The sequence below is a fragment of the Miscanthus floridulus genome, chromosome 11 (genome assembly GCF_019320115.1).
Source record: "Miscanthus floridulus cultivar M001 chromosome 11, ASM1932011v1, whole genome shotgun sequence".
NCBI lineage: Eukaryota > Viridiplantae > Streptophyta > Magnoliopsida > Poales > Poaceae > Miscanthus > Miscanthus floridulus.
Genome location: NC_089590.1, coordinates 91,663,978 through 91,683,192, shown reverse-complemented (window position 1 = coordinate 91,683,192; position 19,215 = coordinate 91,663,978). Strand labels below are relative to the sequence as shown.

Here is a 19,215-nt window from a genome sequence, read left to right as displayed (position 1 = left end):
CCACCACATCAATTTTTAGCCACTTGCATGGAGCATTAAATGTAGGTAAAAAAAATAACTAATTGCACAGTTTAGTTGGAAATCACGAGATGAATCTTTTAAACTTAGTTGGTCCACAATTGGACAATATTTACCAAATAAGACGAAAGTGCTACTATTTATCGAGTTAAAATTTTCTTCAATCTAAACAAGGCCTTACTACTCCTCTTTTACCCAAGCTAAACACTCTGAGACTGACAGGACTCACAGGGAGGGAGGGGGTTTAAAGAATGGAGGTAAAGTGAATGGCCTTTTCTTTAAGACGGGGCGCAGTGCACGAAAGCGTGTTTTCCAGTCCGCGCACACTGCCTAATAACGGCCGAAATATTCCGACCCTTTCTGGAGGCCAGGCCAGTGAGTCCGAGGCCACCGTCAGCCACCCAACTCGGGTGTCCTTTTCCCTCCGGGCGCTCCTTCACGCACCAGACCACCGGACCACCAGACCGGCACTGCTCCTCGCCGCGCCGCGCAGGCTGGCGCTGCCAATCGCCAAATTCCCAGGGGCCACCACAGCAGCCGCTTGCCCTTCCTGGCTTCCTCCCCTGCCGCTGCCGCGCTCCTAATAATTGCATCGCCCCGTGCCCGCCCTGCTGCAGTACTATCCTGCCTGCCGCCTGCCACCTCGCTGCTTATATCACCAGCTAGCTCCCCATCACCGCCACCGCCGACTACTGCTGCTGCCACCGCCCGCTGGCTGGCTTTGCGCGTAGGCTGTGACTGACTGGGAGAGCACCGCACCGGAAGCCGGAGCACGCCCGCGCGCGCGTGATCTTGTCCGCAGGTCGAGGTCGGCATGAAGCTCCCGCTGCTTCGGCCACTGTGGCCGGGCCTGGGACCCGCGGCGGGGCCGGCCGACGCGGCGCCGGAGCCGGCCAAGCCGTCGCTGCCGGCCGCGTGGCTGCTGCTGCACGCGCTCTTCTGCGCCACCTCCATGGCCGTCGGCTTCCGCTTCTCCCGCCTTATCGTCTACCTCCTCTTCCTGCCCACCCCGCCCATCAACCCCGCCGCGCACCTCGTCTCGCTCGTGTCCCCGCCCGCCGTCGTGCTCGCGGGGGCCAACGCCACTGCCATGGCCACGATCACCACCACCACCACCACGACAACAACCGTCACCACCACCACCACCGTGGCCGCCGAGATCGGCGCCCACCCGCAGCAGCAGCAGCAGCACCACCACCACGGCCCCGTCTTCGTCGGCCGCCACCCGATCCGCGTTCGCGCCTGGCCCCATCCGGACCCCACCGAGCTCCTCAAGGCGCACCGCATCCTCGCCGCCGTCCAGAACGCGCAGCGCAGCACCAAGCACCGCGGCGCGGGACCCGCCAGGCCTGTCATTGCCGTCACCCCGACCACCACCTCCGCGCTCCAGGTGCCATCGCTGACGTCTCTGGCGCACACCCTCCGCCTCGTCGACGCCCAGCTCGTGTGGATCGTCGTCGAGCCGGGGCACCGCACAGACGCCGTGGCCGCGGTGCTCTCCCGCTCCAACCTCGATTTCCTCCACATCACCGGCCCTGGCGACTCCACCGCGAGCCTGCGATTGCACGCCCTCAGGTACGTACTACGCTGTACGCAGGCTCCAACCACAAGATGGGATCTCACGCACGCGCACGCCTCTCAACTCATCGCCTCTCGCTCATTAACTAGCACGATTTCATAGTTCAGATCTCCCTCACCACCTCTCCGCTCATTAATTAATAATGCAACAGGGAAATTCGGACGAAGCGGATGGACGGCATCGTGGTGTTCGCCGACGAGAACAGCATCCTCCGCACGGAGCTGTTCGACGAGGCGCAGAAGGTGACCACCGTGGGCTCCGTGCCTGTCGGCATCCTGGGCGAGGACGACGGCACCAGCGAGTCCTTCCTCCAGGCGCCGTCGTGCGACGCGGAGGGGAACCTGGTGGGCTACCGCGTCTCGGAGGAGACCGTGCTGCCGGCGAACCGGAGCGACATGCTGATGTCCAGCAGGCTGGAGTGGGCCGGCTTCGTGGTGAACGCGCGGGCGCTGTGGGAGGACACCAAGGAGCGACCGGTGTGGGTGCGCGATCTCAGCGCCATCGACGATGCCGACGCTCGTGCCGCCAGCCCTCTCGCGCTCGTCACCGACGCCGGCCGCGTCGAGCCGCTCGCCAGCTGCGCCCAGGCGGCTCTCGCGTGGTCTCTGCGTTCCGACAGTCTCCACGACGTCAAATTCCCACACGAGTAAGTTCGCCGGAGACGTCGCCTGTTACTTTGGAATTTCAACTTTACAAATTGCCTGCAATTAGTAATTAATTGCCCATGCTAGCTAGTTGCATGCTTTAGATCTACAAGAGTTGGTTTCGTGGCGCGACACGAGGTACACTTTGGTGGCGATGGTGGTCACGGTGTTCCTAATTGATTAGGTGGGGGTGGTGTGGCATGATCCCTTGAAAGCAATTTGCGTAGGCCTTGATCACATGCGCAGCGCGCATAACAGACTTTTTTAGGAACAAATTCCACAGAGCGTACTTTTAGCACTGTCACAGAATACACTTTGTGTACAGACTACAGACTGCGAGTTGTGATCTGTCGATCTCAGTCTCCCACTACCTGACCCCGCCGGTGGTTGCCGTTTTCATAAACAGAGTTGGTGTCGTTGGCTCCTGTTCCTTTCGTCTTCGTGTCTTCGTCTCGTAGCATGGCGCCTTGCGTTATAATTTAGGGTCCGTTTGGTTGGGTTTTTGGTTTTGGCTTTTGGTTTTAAAAGTTAAAAGCTTAACTAAAGGGGCAGTTTTTTCAGGCGGCTTTTTCAGAAGCAGCTGCTTTTTCGTAGTATATTTTTGAAAACTGGTTTGACCCTACTTTTAGCTTTTGGCTTTTGGCTTTCTGCTTTTCGAAATTGGTGGAATAAAAAGCTCTTCCATAGTTGTTTCAAGAGAGATAAAGATAGAAGGTGTATTTTATACTTATTTAACCAAACAACTTTTAATTTTTCTACAGCTCACAGCCCACAACAGCTTTCTCACAGCTCACAGCCCATAGCAGTTTTTTCTCATAGCCACAGCTCAACCAAACACATCCTTAGTGTTCCCTAAATACAGCCATGATATTGGGATTCGTCCTTTTAGTATAAGCTGAACAATGATAGTATATAGTACTAAACGTGCAGCATGACATTTCATTGACCGAGAAAATCGTTTTCCTTGAAAGCAAATCATTTCATGATCTTCGTGGTGCGCGTTGTTTAATCACAAAGGATTATATAATTGACGTAGTACACCTTACTTTCTCCAAAAGCTCTCTATTTGCTCCACATGCCCACCTAATCTAGCTGTCTTATGCGTTGTGTCAAAAGCAGAGCCAGGTCATTCTAAATATTCATACCTATCACTTCAATTAACATATCCTTCCTACTCCACCGATGGAGCATTTCAGACTAATAAGTAAGTACTATTTTTTATACAAAATGCGCGTGTCATGGTTACTTTGGTGTGTTTAGTTGTTCTGTCATGAACACAAATTCAGATTTGAAGGTTTGATTGGAGTGCTGAAGATTGAAACCTGTTGTCGGCATCTCTGATCAGTGCCATATGATAAGATTTTAAACTTTGGTCAATGCACGCCTAATTAAGTTGAAGGGACCAAATCTGAGATCTTATGTGGCAGTGGCACATATTTTGAACATGCACATTCAATCCAAACAATGATCGATGAAACAAATACCTTCATGGCGTCACGGATCCAGCTCTTATCAGCCTGTTTGCTTGATCGTATTTGGCTTATAAACTATGACTTATCAGCCAACAAACAATATTTTTCTCTCACACGAAACTAGCCAACACTACTTTCAGCCATGGCTTATACCGTTCGCTTGTCCTGTCATTACAACTATACATTACCATGACTGGACCATTACGTATTTGACTTAGGGATCACATATGTGCTCCTACTAACTATGTTAAGTTGTCGCTGCTTTCATCACACAGTAAATGCATGTTTAGTCATGTGACATTTTGTGTGCAGATGGAAAATCGATCCTCCACTGCTGAGTACCGGTGCCCGTCAGCAAACTGTTCAACCAGAGACGCAACCGATGCAAACTACTATAGCAAGCACTGAAGACCAGCACTAGAGGACATTTCTGCTTTTCTCGTGGACAGTAGAAGTCAGCAAATCAGGCTGCTGTTACCCCCAAGATTTGTCAAAAGTCCCCAGCAGTTGCCCACTGATGCACCGTCGGTGCCAACTGCTGCCAAAGCAACAGAAGCCGCCTCAGCTCAGCTCATTTCTTTGGACTCTACAGTTAAAGCTACCAGAAGTACATGCAATCTTGGACACTTCGTCGTCTAAATCCCTTTATATCGACGTATAAAAAATAGGTAAAAAGTATAATTATCCGTACCTCCGTTCCCCCTTGCTGTAGAATAGCATTGTAGGCATATTGTTTTCGTGTAAAATAGATGAGAGCAGGGACTTGCAAAAGTCTTGTGGTTTGGGAATCGAAGCATTGCTTGTACACACTTCGTTTTCTATACACGTTGTACGTATGTCAAGATGTTTGGCCGTGCAATCCCTGGTGGTCAATTGGTCTTGGTGTTCCTAACTTTGAAACCAGCTCGTCACCTACCTTAAACCGTAGGGCAGCTTCTCTGAACCTGTTGTTACCTTTGATTTTTCACTGTCAAAGTCAAATGTCGTGTAGGCATTGGCTAGTGTCTACTTCGCACAAGTGAATCACTCTGTTTTAGATTCATATTTTATCCGACTCAAATACTATTACCTCCTGGCTCCTGCTAGCGGTCCTAAATTTCTTAAGAGCCTGCAGGATTTTGTCCATATCTTCATTTCCGAAGTCCTGAACTGATGGCTCAAAATTTTGTCCAGATGTTCCCCTACCCTTATATAAACATGGAAATTGGAAGATGCATCGTCGCATGGACCTGGGCTGTCTGACATTTGTTGGAAGGAATTGGCCCTCCATTAGGAGGCTTCGATAGGAACAAGAAAGCCTATCACTTGAGTTTAACTTGCCAGCACGGTCCACGTCGTGTGCACAAACTGCGAGGCTAACGGGCCCTAAACTTCTTGGATTAGATCTTCCAAGCGATCGTCACGACGAATCCTATCCATCATGGGCCGTATAGCTGGATGGGACCAGTGATGAATCCACGCATAATAGCCCACAGCTCACCATCCACCTCTTTTTTCCATTTCCGATGAATGTTCTAAAAGTAGACTTTTAAATGTAAAACAATATACAGCTAAATTCAAAGAGTGACTAAACTTGGGTGGTTGAGTGTATGACCATATTTCCCTCCCAACCAAATGAGTTAGATTCACTTTTTTGTATTTCATGAATTGTTGATGAACGTCTTTGTAAATGTGAAGCGATCACAAATGAGTCAACATCATCAAAACAGCGAGAATGCAAAAAGAAGAGAGAGAAACGGAATAACCCGGAGACGTGACTGGGTTAACCAGCTAACTCATCAGCTTCAGAGTTCACAGCATTAATTAATAATATTGCGTCGGCTCTGCGTCGGCTCCTCGACGAGAAGCACCGTCCACGTCGCCCCGAATGGTTCCAGCCGTTCAGTCCGCGATCGTGTGGCCCAGATTTTCTAAATATGATTAAGCCAGGAACAGCTTCCCGTGCTTCTCGTTGGCTTCTACCGCTTCTTCTCTGCTTCTCCCGCTTCTCTTCAGAATCTAGAGAAGCAAATATATACCTCAGCTTCCACTTCTCCTTCAACCAAAAAAAATAAAGAGAAACCGCATCTCTCCCGTCCTCTCTCTCGTTCTCTCCGAGGTTCTCTCCCGATGCAGCGGCGACCAGGGCGACGGCGCCCCGACCGCCGGTCCATGGGGCAGCGGAGGCCGCCCTCCTTCTCCCCCGCCCTCTCCCTCTCTCCCAGCCCCAGCGACGCCGGATGGCCGCGCGGCACGCTGCCGGGGCGACGGCTCCCCGGCCTGCGGCGCAGCACCGCGCGTGGGCCACGTCGGTGGCCGCCGGCGCGGGTTCCCCCAACGTTGCCTCCTCCCACCGGTACGAAACCCTAGCTGCCTCTTCGGCGGCGGCGGTGAAGCTCGCCACAGCGAACGGCAGCAGCCACGCCCACGCGGTAAGAACCCTAGCTGATGGGGGCTCCACTGGTCACCGATTCCCAAACCCTAATTTTTAGGACACTGATGTTATTGTTTTGTTTCCCTTTATCAAGATTTTTCGTATATATTCGTTTCTAGCAGAATTTTGGTCGTGCAGTATGGAAAGATAAGAGATGGTTAGTGTTGTAGTTGGGATTTCGAAAAGCAAACCTATTTTTCACTGAGCTTGATAGTTGATTCAGTCCATTTTCAAATTTGTCCTTCCTAGGAAGGTACAGTTTTTAGGTTCAACTTGATAGTTCTCTAATGACAAAGAAAGACGAGCACAAGACGATATATGAGCATGTATGTAATTCTCCTATTTTTCCTTATTGGTACATGCTTTGCTTTTCAACATAATGATTAGTGGCTCCATGTAAATCATAGATCCTTAGCTTTTAGCCTTCAGAAAAGATACATGTTCGTATGTTGGAACAATATAGATCGATGCATTGGTACGAAATGTTCAGAGATGGATGCATTGCTATGAACTGTTCGGTGGACAGCTTTTCAAATAACACTGAATTGTTCCATCTTGTAGGATCCATTTTTCAGAAAAGTGTAGGTTGTGCAAGGTTTCTCATAGAGTTGTGTGATGATCTTCGAGCACATGCTTCGACTCATTTGCTATGCCATCCTTGACGGTCATTTATGAAAGTTTGGTGTCTTTTGTCTTCTTTAAGAATAAGAGGTTGCTATGCTCTTTCTTTTTCCCTGGCAGTGCAAAGTTATAGCTATGTACTACACATTGGTTCGACTAAAGTCATGGTACATGTTATTCAAGGTCGATGATTAGTGGGTTCCTACCTTTTTTTGCAACAAATAATTATATAGCATGCTGAGTGATTGTGGATTGTAAAAAAATAATGTTGTTTTGTGTTTCCATTTCATCATGTATAAAAAAGGCATTACCATTCTTTTGTGTTAGGTTCCATTTGTTAAACATGTTGACACTACCATTCTTTTGTGTTAGGTTCATGTTTAACAAGTCAGAGAAGACAATGTCAATTTAATTGACCAGGTAAGTTACTGCATAATGTTCAGTGGTAGTTGTGCATAAAAAATAGTTCTTTACAATCTGTTTTTTTTTCCTTTGTCTTTTGATAATAAAATTGTTGCACCACTTCATCATTGTTGGTGTAGGACTAGCGCTGCTCCATCGCTGACAAGTGCCTCCACAGATACTCCCCTACACAACTAACAGGTAGGCTCTGCCTTCAATTTTATGAAGATTTGAAATTAACTGCAATCCACATTCTCAATCTTTACTACCATCCTAACCTCGCTCCGTCTACAAATTAAATAGATAAGGACATGTGGTATATTTTTGTGAATGCCAAAAATACATGTGTTTGATTTTTATAATGATAGAAGATATGCATTTGCTGTTCAGCTCAAAAATACGAGTTGCACAGACTTCTTGAACAGACAGCAAATAGAAGAACAACACTATAAAATTGCCTGAAACCTTCTCTAAACCTGTCACTTGCCTTGCTATCATGACGAGTTTTAGATTGGAAGTTGTATAACCTGTTTCTTCAGCTGCAGTTAGTATGTTTTCAAGTAAGTTAGTGTTGTAATTTTTACAAGTTGGCTTCGAAGAACTTTCTGGCTACATTTTGGGCACTCTGTAATTTTGTGCCACCAACATTGGCTTATTTAGCAATTTCTGAAGTTACAGACCATAGTCAGATTTTGAAATGTCTTCAGTTTTTTTGTTTTTTTTTACTCTAAGGTTATAGACCATATTCAGAAATTCAAGGATCTGACATTTCGAAAAAGAAATTAAAGGATATGCAGGAGTTCTGATCTGAGAATACCATTATAAAGTTATAATGATTCTTGTGATCTGCTATTATTAAATCTACTAATGGGCCAGATGAAAAGAATTGTAGCTGCTTTTGACCAAGTCATTTTGGGATCTAACTTTATTTTTTTCTTAATAATTTTTGAAAATGACTAAAGCTAAGTGGCTAATGAATCGTTTTATAATCAGTTGCCTAGCTGAGGAAAACGATACAACAACAATATAGCCTTTCAGTCCCAAGCAAGTTAGGGTAGGCTAGAGTTGAAACCCACCAAGAGCCCCAAGTCACGGTTCAGGCACTTCAATAGCTGCTTTCCAAGTACTCCTATTCAAACATAGATCTCTAGGTATATCCCAAGCTTTCAAATCTCTTTTTATTGCCTCCCCCATGTCAATTTCGGTCTTTCTCTACCTCTTCTCATATTATTAGCTTGGCTTAGGACTCCACAATGCATTGGTGCCTCTGGAGGTCTCCTTTGGACATGGCCAAATCACCTCGACCGATGTTGGACAAGCTTTTTTTCAATTAGTGCTACCTCTAGGCGATCACATATATCATCGTTCCGAACTCGGTCCATTCTTGTGTGACCGCAAATCCATCGCAACATACACATTTCTGCAACACTCACTTGTTGAACATGTCGAATCCTTGTAGGCTAACATTCTACTCCATACAACATAGCCGGTCTAATCGCCGTTCTATAGAACTTGCCTTTTAGCTTTTGTGGTATCCTCTTGTCACAGAGAATGTCAGAAGCTTATCGCCACTTGATCCACCCTGTTTTGATTCTATGCCTAACGTCCGCATCAATATCTCCATCCCTCTGTAGCATCGATCCCAGATACCAAAAGGTATCCTTCTTAGGCACTACTTGACCTTCCAAACTCACATCTCCCTCCTCATGTACGACTTCACCAAAGTCGCATCTCTTGTATTCGGTTTTAGTTCTGCTCAATCTAAAACCTTTAGACTCAAGGGTCTGCCGCCATAACTCTAGTTTCCTATTTACTCTCGCTTGGCTTTCGTCCACTAACACTACATCATCAGCGAACAACATACACCAAGGGATATCCCCTTGTATGTTCCTGGTAACATCATCCATTACCAAGGCAAAGAGATATGGGCTTAAGGCTGATCCTTGATGAAGTCCAATTTTAATCGGGAAGTAATCTGTGTTACCATCGTTTGTTCGAACACTAGTCACAACATTGTTGTACATGTCCTTGATGAGGGTCACGTACTTTGATGGGACTTTATGTTTGTCCAAAGACCACCACATAATATTTCTTGGTATCTTGTCATAAGCTTTCTCTAAGTCAATGAAAATCAAGTAGAGGTCCTTCTTCTGCTCTCTAAACTGCTCCATAACCTGTCTTATTAAGAAGATTGCTTCTGTGGTTGACCTTCCAGGTATGAAACCAAATTGGTTTGTTGATATATGCGTCGTTCCTCACAGGCGCTGCTCGATGACTCTCTCCCATAACTTCATAGTGTGGCTCATTAACTTAATTCCTCGATAATTAGTACAACTTTGGATATCTCCCTTGTTTTTGTAGATTGGTACCAATATGCTTCTTCTCCACTCCTCAGGCATTTTGTTCGATCGAAAGATATTGTTGAACATCTTGGTTAGCCGTACTATAGCTATATCCCTGAGACATCTCCACATCTTGATTGGGGTACTATCAGGGCCCATCGCTTTGCCCACTTTCATCCTTTTCAAGGCTTCTCTGACCTCCAATTCTTGAATCCTCTACACCAAGCGCATGTTAGTGTCATCAAACAAGCCGTCCAACTGAATGGTGGTGTTCTCGTTCTTACCATTGAACAATTTATCAAAATACTCTTGACATCTATGTTTGATCTCATCCTCCTTCACCAAGAGCTGCTTCCTCTCATCCTTTATGCACTTGACTTGGTTGAAGTCCATTGTCTTCCTATCACGAGCCCTAGCCATCCTATAAATGTCATTCTCTCCTTCCTTCGTACTCAAACGTCGGTAAAGGTCCTCATAGACCCCTCCCTTTGCCTCACTCACCGTTCGTTTTGCAGTCTTCTTTGCCACCTTGTACTTCTCTATGTTGTTTGCACAATTGTCATGATACAAGCGCTTATAGCACTCCTTCTTTTCCTTAATAGCCTTTTTAATGATAATTTTCTTAAAGAAATCTGAGCTAAAACTGTTCGTGATTTTAGTAATCCTTTCAAACCATCATATACGGTGTATGCTAAATACACAATTGTCAGTGTCACTATGTACTCTAGTGGCTTACTCAAGATATTTCTAAAAGCCTATCAGTAACCTATGTGGCTGCATGTGTTTTCGTGTGAAGTCAAACCATATTTCATTTTGTCAATATTGTATACTTTATCTTAATAACTGAAGTCAAACCATGCTGCAGCTCATTCGAATCGTACACCAACAGTAAGGAGCTACAACATCGACAGATCATTGTTGTGACTCCAAAGGTGATCTCTGGTTTCAAATTCAAATTAACATATATCTTATCCCCTAATTTAATTACTTTTTGAGTAACAAATGGATTTGGAAATGTTGGCCTCAAACCAAGTGCCTAAGAAAATGCCTTCACAGAATTTAGAAATGTTGGCTTGACACCAAGTGCTTGAGAAAATGCCTTGATGGAACATATGAACTATAAGCCTTAACTGATTCATAGAACTAAGAAGAATACTTTGTTAAACTAAACTAACTATTTTTCTTAAACTATACGTTTATTGGGCAATAGAACAAACTAATTTTCATATTCTTAAACTAAAAATATTTTAGGCCAGAAATTCCTTTGTTTCAGTTTGATATGGTTGTGTTAATTAATGTTAACTTTTCTACCAAGCTAACATTAAATGGCTTCACACCAAGTTGTTGCGATGAGTTTTCATTTCATTTCAGTTAGGGGTGGGCTCATTGAATTGAAGAGAAAAACTGCGGACTGCCATAGGTAGGTCACTCCCTTTCACACTGTTAAATTTCGGTAGTCGTTGCTGGTGGGGTTAGTGATGCTGAGGTATGCTTGTTTCTGTTTTTACAGAGAAGATCAAGGTTGACCGGCAGAAGTGATCTCATGGCAAAAATTGCATCAATGAATTTCGCTTTTGTCACTGTGTGTTCATTTAGAACAAAGTCAATGCAGATATCTTATTAACCCTACATATACCTTGTTTGTTGTTGTCGGCTGAAAAAGAGGCAAGCCAATGCAGTGGCCATGCACACCAATGCCGTCAGAGTTGCACATCTGAATCATCCTTGACCTGTATTTTATGTTCGTGCTTATTCTCTTGCAGTTTAAAATATTTGTTCTTTGTTGGCAGATGGCAGCCACCTCAAACATTTCTCTATGGTCTATGGCTTATCTGTCTTCTAGACATCAGTCATTCAGCCTTATGCACACCGTCTAATTCTTTTAAAAATATTTTATAGAGTTGCTCGCTTCTAAACGTTAATAACCGCTGTCTAGACCATAGAGAAATGTTATATGGAGACCAGTAGCATTCCTTATTATCTACATCCACCTGAGAAGTTTAGATATAATAATGTTCTTGGGTTGTGTAAATTATTTACTATATCAGATTGCAATTACAATTTTTCAATTTGGTTATATGGTTGCTGAAACTTAAGTTTCTGGTTACAGGTACATGCTACATTTCATCAATATTGCAGTCCGTATCCTATCCATGCCTGCTCTGCTTATATCAGGCGTTAAGATAAGATCAAATTTACTGCTCGAATCATCCATTGTGAATTTAGTTATTTTCGTCAATGATAATGTTGTTTGATTCATTAAACACTTCATTTAATGAGGATTTGTCCGTGATACATCCATATGCTTTATGCACAAACGATGTGCATGTATATTCAGCAAGTTATCCGGGCTATCCTTTGTAATGATCGGTTAAATTAATATAATCAGCCTTAAAAAAAGCAAGTTATACTCATTTGGATTTGTGATGTGCATGGGTTGCAGCATGAACTTTGAATTGGCTACCTGGTTGATTCATTGGCTAACATAATTTAAATATTTGTTAGGGTTCATGCTCAAATATATAGCAGTTGGTTCCACTGGAGCATACAACAGTTCCAGATATACTGTATAAGTGTACATAGGAAAAACAAGAGCTCTCTATTGCACGAAGATGGACATATAAGTCAGACTGATGTGACTCTATTTTTCTTCTTTTCAGCAAGCTTTACCCACTTTTTATACCTAAAGGAAAATTGTTTGCACAGATGGGGAAAGAAGCTTCATTGACAGAAAGTTGTTTGAGTAACCTTGGAGTTGTCTCAGTGGATTCTGTCAAGAAACTGCCTTTTGATTCCAAGAGAAGCAACCGTTGCAACTTTTCTAGTGCATCTTCCCACTCCATGGAGAGGCATCAATATTGGCAGAGAGGAATATCACTATTAAAGACAAGTGTTACAATCATTACTACCTACTATTATAACACACTGGCCTTAGATGTGCCATCCAATCTTTTTTACTTTCGAGGCTTTTGCTAAGTTGGTCCATATGTTATCGTCATCAATTGCTCTTCGAGCTGCTCTTGAATCGAACATTGCTTCAAGGTACCTACCGTTTCATAGTAAAACATGCATATCTGTGTTCCAATATTCTTGGTTGTCTTAAGAGTTTTAAAAAGGCTGACACTGTCTACTGCTTCTAGGTTAGAGAAGCAACTTTTCTTTTAAAGAATAGCTAAATAGATTGAATTCGAATGCAAGTTCGGCCATATTATCATAAATCAGTTTTATAGACAGCATGCACACAATCATCATGGTAAATTCCTATTTTGCTCTTACTTACATTGCATGTGAACTTTAATCTCCATTTTCAGGGAATCTCTGTTCTTGTCAGCCAAGCACTCTGGACAATCTCAGCTTCTTGTACACCTGGTAAGATGGTAAGCTAATGAAGCATGGTGACATGCCTGATTGCATATTTGACGGTTCGAATCTGGTAGAGCATGAAGTCCCACCGCCACTACACACAGCAAGTTGAAAAGATGTCGCGCAGTGGGAAAGAGCTAACCCTTTAAATCCCAAAGCAGATCACAGCTATAAAGAAGGTAGCAGCTTGAACCTTTGGCAAAGAAAAATGCCCAATATCTACAGAGGATTGCTGTACAAATAACCATGGAATCAGTTTCTAAGCCTGCTCATTGTATAATATCCAGGCTGTTGCACTTATATATATCGTTAGTTAGTACTATTGCAAACTTAAACAACCGGTCTCCAGCCTGTCGACTGTATAATATCCAGGCTATTATGACATCGAGTACTATTTGCCAGTCAGTCAACAAGAAACATATATGCTACCCGTACTAATATGATATGTATGAAACCAGATATCCTATTATCGTCTTCCATTTCTACCACACAACGCTTTGGCATCGCGCGCTAAGGCGCGTGCCCTTCACTAGTATTTATTAGGTTCAGAGGCTAAAACCTACGCCCTGTTCGCTTAGATTATAAGCCGTATTTTTTTAGCCAACGAATAATATTTTTTTCTCATAACAAATCAGTCAACAATATTTTTACTCATAGTTTTTTAGCCAAGCGAATAGAGCACTAGTCGGCGGGAAGGTAGAGTGCAAATGAGAAATGGCACAGGAAAGCAAGAGGAAGAATCGCTGTTACAGTAATGCGACGTTTCATGCTGGAAACATCATGCACGTATTAAAGGCATGTTTGGAACGTAGGAATTTCGTAGGAATCGCGCAGAAATTTTACATGAATCAGTTCAATTTCACAGGAAAAACACAGAAACTGAAAATATTTCCCGCGTTTCAAACATGCCCTCAATTTTTTTCTCCACGGTTTGGTTGGCTTGTTTCTGGCCGTAACGCGGGCATCTTTCAACCTCAGATGGGTTCACACTTGACAGTTCAACTTCACACTACTGATCGGATCAGGATATGTTTGTACGCTACCGGCCGGCTACCGTAAGTCCGTAACTAGGCTCACCAGCTATTGCTGGTGACTCGGAATTTAACCTTGTTGGACTAATTCGCGTGGCATCGCTTTTTTCTTTTTCCTTTTTTTTGCGAAAAGAATTGCGTGGTGGTTTGATCGCTCAGTGATCTAGGTTTGCGTACGAGCTTGGTCTTGCTCGAGAGCCCGAAGAAGAAACTTTCGGGAAAATTGACCGCGGTCCGCGGGCCTTATCTGAACCTGACTTTGGAGGAAGGACATGATTTAGGTTTTCTTTTTAATTTTATTTCTGTGTATAGAGAGTAAGGATCTGATTGTAGTTATCTGGACAAGTCCGAATCTGGACATGGGCCGTTACAGTCGGATGTTTTCCTCTTTCGGATAACCCTGTTTATGTTTTTCTTCGCAGTACTGTATAGTGCTCCAATTCGCAACAAAAAACAAAAGGGTATGTCTACTCACCGCTCGGGTGATTTAGGCGGACGTATCACCGAGCGGTTGGAGCCCCTGCAACGCTCGATTCTAGGAGAAACAAAAATCGAGTGTTTTTTTTACCATCTAAGACTTGATTGTTATGACCATTAAATCCAGATCCAGCGAATCAAAAAATTTATCTAAAAAATATTAAACAAACAAAAAAAAATTAGCCAGATTATTTCTATGAAAGGCAAATAAAAAAATTTTCAAAGGAGAACCAAATAAAACATATAGAAAATAAAAAAAGCCAAAAAAAGATTAAATAAATGTTTGAGTAATTATGATCATATCTTATTTATGAATAATCAATTTACACTAGTTGAAAATAGAACTTACATCTAAACTAAAGTAGTATAATATGGTCCAATAAGGTGTAATTCGCTCTTACTAAGGCCTTGTTTATTTCCTTTGTAAAACTTTTGCCCAATACTTTTAGCACATGTTTTGGGCAAATGGATCTAAATAGGTGGGCTAAAAGTGAGTAAAAGATGGGCTAAAGTTTTGCCATTTGCACCTCGAACTGGCTAAAAGCATTGGGGGGGGGTGTTGAAGGATACCTCATTTTGCACTTGTAGCCTATTTTTTTTTACGAAGGATTCAAACACCCAAGCAATTGCCAAAGTTTGGAGACTAATCTTTTGATATGGCAAATGGATCTAACAAAGGGTCTAAAGGAATATACGAGTACATACATGGGTAGGGCGATTTTTTTAATTTTAACACTATTTGAAAACTAATTTTAAATCTAACACGGTCGATTTTTTTTAAACTAACACTTTTGGCCGCGCCTATTGCCCTGGCGCGGCCAAATGCCTGTGCCGCGTCATGCATGGTGACGCGGCAGAGGGCTGACGTGGCGGCGACCGGAATCGCTGACCGGTGACGTGGCAGGGCTCTGCCGCGCCACCGAGCTTGGCGCGGTAGTGCCGCGCCTTGATCCGTGGCGCGACAGAGCCGGATAAAACCCCGCGGCCAGTCCCGCCTGCCCGAGCAGCAAGCCCGCCTGACCGCCGCGCCCGTCACCCGCCCGGCGATACCTAGACAGTTTAATCGGAACGCGTCGCACCGATAGCGCCGATAGTAGTGCTTGACGAAAAATTGGATCGGACTAAAACAAATATTTTTTAAGGAAACTTATTTCTTGGGCTTTTTGGCCCCATATTGTAGGATCGGCGGCGACGCGACCATGGACCCTGGCTTCCTCGACCCCTCGCGCAAGACGCCGGCCACCGGCGTCAAGATATGGCGGGACTGTCGGTTCCCGAACTAGTTGCTACTTAATCTCACCGGCAGTGCTGCCGCGACACATAGAAACGAATATGAAGCAAATAAATGAAGTCCGTGCGTAAGTTGACCACATAACATTTTCATTGGTTTGACATAAGTTTGACATAACATAACCAAATAACCCCGCAAGTTTCGGACGCCAATATTCATTTGACCTAACAAACTAAGACTCAGGAGTGTAAGGATCCCTCGGACGCCTCTGTCTCTTCGGATTTGTTGGCAACACATTGGGAGTGTAGCCAACGTCGGTATGGTCACGACGGTGCGTACGGCTCGTACGCTGCAATTATATGATATGCACGATTACTTATAATTCTTTATGATCGTTAGTTCATGGAGCATACGTATTTAAAGAAATTATCTTTGTTAGTACCTGTGAGGCTCCTTGGGTACCAAGCGGGACACCACCTAGCTGAGACATGTCGATCTCGTCCTGCGGCCAATCGTTCCACTGATCGTGCTGTCTGCGGAAGCCTAGGGGCCGTCGTCGCCATCGTCGTCCTCGGTTGCAGGTTCCTTCCCAGCGCTATGATGTGGTGGTGTACACACCGCGGAAGTGACACCTGTCATCACCTAAGAAGAGTCGGCTGGTGTTCTCAAAGAGACTGAAGACGTGCCACCCGACCGCGCCAGGAGTGGCGGTTCCTCATAAGGAGTGTCCATGCAGCTCAGCTTCTGAGCTAGCTTCCTGCAGCTCTTCTTCACCTTCTGCATAAATAGACGTTAAAGTTAGTGTATTTCCTAAACGCATATACACTAAAGAAATATTTTCGGAACAGACAAGTTTATATTTACCTCCACAAAAGCCACGAGAATGCCTGGCCCCTGCCCTCTAGACTTGTGAAGCCAAAACGCTGCTTTATTGGACATCCTTGACAATTGTGTCGTCTAGGTATAAAAACGCAGTTGGACAGTTTTAGTACACATACTTAATACCAAAAGGATAACAAATTATACCATTCAAGTATCTTACCACATATCTTTGAAGGAGGGCTCTCTGTAGCTGTATGTCCTCCCTAGTGGTAACGTCGTACACATCTTTGATGACATCTTCCTCCGAGTCCTCGTCAATCGCCTCCTCAGTATACGGGGGCTTGATATGTGTCCTCATAGACCTGTGACGCCACCACAGGTACTCGTCGAAGGTGTGCTGGTCGTGTGGAAGACCCGCATGGACCGGTTGTCGTACCCTGTTCTGCCACAAATGGATGTGTGCGCTGTGTGTCATGCGCCAATCCTTGGTCTTGTACCTCTTCCTTCGTTCATACCTGCAACAAAACTATGTTAGTTGTACCACACACACCTCTGAATTGTAGCTTTGTTATTAATCGATAATACACTCGTGCAATCCTTGATTGGTGGAGTAAAGCGGTGGTGGGCAGCCAGTCATTCTTCCAAACTGTCTACAGACCCTGATGGGCAAGTGAATCTCGACCACATGGAAGAAAATAAGAGGGAGTCATAGTGATACTCGTCTGACTCGTCCCTAGTGACAGGACTGAGATAGTACTGGAACTCTAGAGTATCCCAAGGACACCAATGCACCTAAAATTTCATAATTGAGTTAGGTTGTGATATAGTGTAGATCGAACAAGACACATATATGATAGTAAAGAGAGCGTAACCTGGTGCTGTGTCAGGACATCGAGACCATCCGTGTACTCCCTGTACTTGTGCCTCGTATTTTCTCTAACTAACTCTAATTCTGTCTAGATAAACAGAGCTGTAGGGAGTATATCCTGCCTATTCCATTGCTATATTGAACACGATAATGAATTAGCCATTAATAAACTCATCATATGTAACCATATCGAAGAATATAATGAACCGAAGTACTTGCTGCTAAACCAGTACTAAGTGACCTCTCAACTGGCCATCGTTCCCAATACCAAACCTGGAGTAGGTACGAGCAACCTCTAAGGTTTGCATACCCTGAGGTGCGACGGTAGGCAACGCATAGCTGTCGATACGTCCATGTTAAGGAAGATCCAGCTGATGGTGTTGCCCGAGGCGTCTGGGAAGAGGAAAGCACCAAGAAAGTGCCAGAGCCACACTCGAGCGAACCTATCAATCTGAGCCTCCTCAGTCTGTGGGTCCAAGTAATCAAAGCGTTCCATGATCCAAGACAAAGAAACATCAGAAGTTTTTCTAAAATTTACCAAAGAACATGAGACCCGATGGCTGTAGGAAAGCAATGCAAGTATTAAATAGGCTTCAATTTCTCACTTATTTTTCTTGGAAGCCTCGTCGTTCAGTGGAAGAAAGCTAGTAAACTGAGTCACCAGCTCCCTCAAGTGATCGTTGTCAACTATCCCTGTCACTGGAAATCCCCCAATCGAAGGCTAAAAATAGCCTTCACGTCCTGCATGGTCAAGGTCATCTCGCCATAAGGTAGGTGGAACGTGTGGGTCTCAGGTCTCCACCTGTTATAAGAATAGAACGACTGTTAGTTGCCTCAAATTTGTTACAAGAAAGTTTACGTCCAAAAAATGCACTCGCACATGTCTACAGCTGCAGTAAGTAGTGCTGGGTCAAGGGGCAAAAGACCGTGGTTAACAACACGGACAGGCTCGAGGAAGCCAGCATGCCGTATGTACGGCGCATAACGCTTATCCCACTGGTGTGCCCTGGTGTGCGTGCGGGGCCTCAAAGTAGGCAAGGCCATCTTTGCGTCGTCGTCACTCAAGATATGTGCTCGGTGCTGGTCGTCGTTGAAAGCTCTAGTTTGGTTTTGGTGAATTGATGAAACCCTAAGTGCTAACCTAGTTTATCAAGTGATCATGACATAGGTAGCACACTTCAAGTAGAAGAAGCTAATGAAGATCATAGCATGACAATGGTGATGGCATGACGATGATCAAGGGCTTAAACTTGAAATGAAGAAAGAGAAAAACAAAAAGCTCAAGGCAAAGGTATAAACCATAGGAGCTATTTTGTTTTGGTGATCAAGACACTTAGAGAGTGCGATCACATTTAGGTTTGATAGCCGTACTATTAAGAGGGGTGAAACTCGTATCGGAATGCGGTTATCAAAGTGCCACTAGATGCTCTAACTTATTGCATATGAATTTAGGATCTAGTGTAGTGCTAACACCCTTGATAACATTTATGAAAATATGCTAACACATATGCACAAGGTGTTTGCAGGGTTGAGATGGGTTTGGGTCCCTCTCTCCCTCCCGCCTCGCAAGCTCGGCGGGATTCGGCGCTTTTAGAAAAATGAAATGTCTATTTTCTATTGCACCGGATGCAAAATTCTTGGTGGTTGGCATAGTTGAGCAAGGGTGAAGAAGTTAGAGTTGAAATGGAGTTGGTCGAAATGATGCTGGCGTCGGTCTACTGACCGGACGCTAGGTCACTCAGCGACCGGACGCTGAAAGACTACGTCCGGTCGAGCTGTCAGACGGCACAGTGGGTAGGGTTGAGCACCGGACGCTGGTCTGCGTCCGGTCAAGGTGGACCGGACGCGTCCGGTCGGAAAAACATGCCTTGGGGAGCTTACTGGAAACGATCGGACGCTGGGGCTTCAGCGTCCGGTCAGTTTTGACCGGAG

The 19,215-nt window shown here is 44.7% G+C and overlaps 1 protein-coding gene and 1 pseudogene across 1 annotated transcript; both read left to right on the top strand.

The window, feature by feature from the left end:
- Positions 1–492: 492 nt before the first annotated feature.
- On the top strand, positions 493–4,536 carry LOC136492600 (probable glucuronosyltransferase Os04g0650300). The gene is made up of 3 exons (XM_066488579.1): positions 493–1,593; positions 1,749–2,243; positions 4,026–4,536. The coding sequence occupies exons 1-3, from the start codon at positions 833–835 to the stop codon at positions 4,132–4,134; spliced, it is 1,365 nt and encodes a 454-aa protein (XP_066344676.1). The 5' UTR covers positions 493–832; the 3' UTR covers positions 4,135–4,536.
- Positions 4,537–5,932: 1,396 nt separating this feature from the next.
- On the top strand, positions 5,933–15,645 carry LOC136492446 (uncharacterized; annotated as a pseudogene).
- The last annotated feature ends 3,570 nt before the right edge of the window (positions 15,646–19,215 follow it).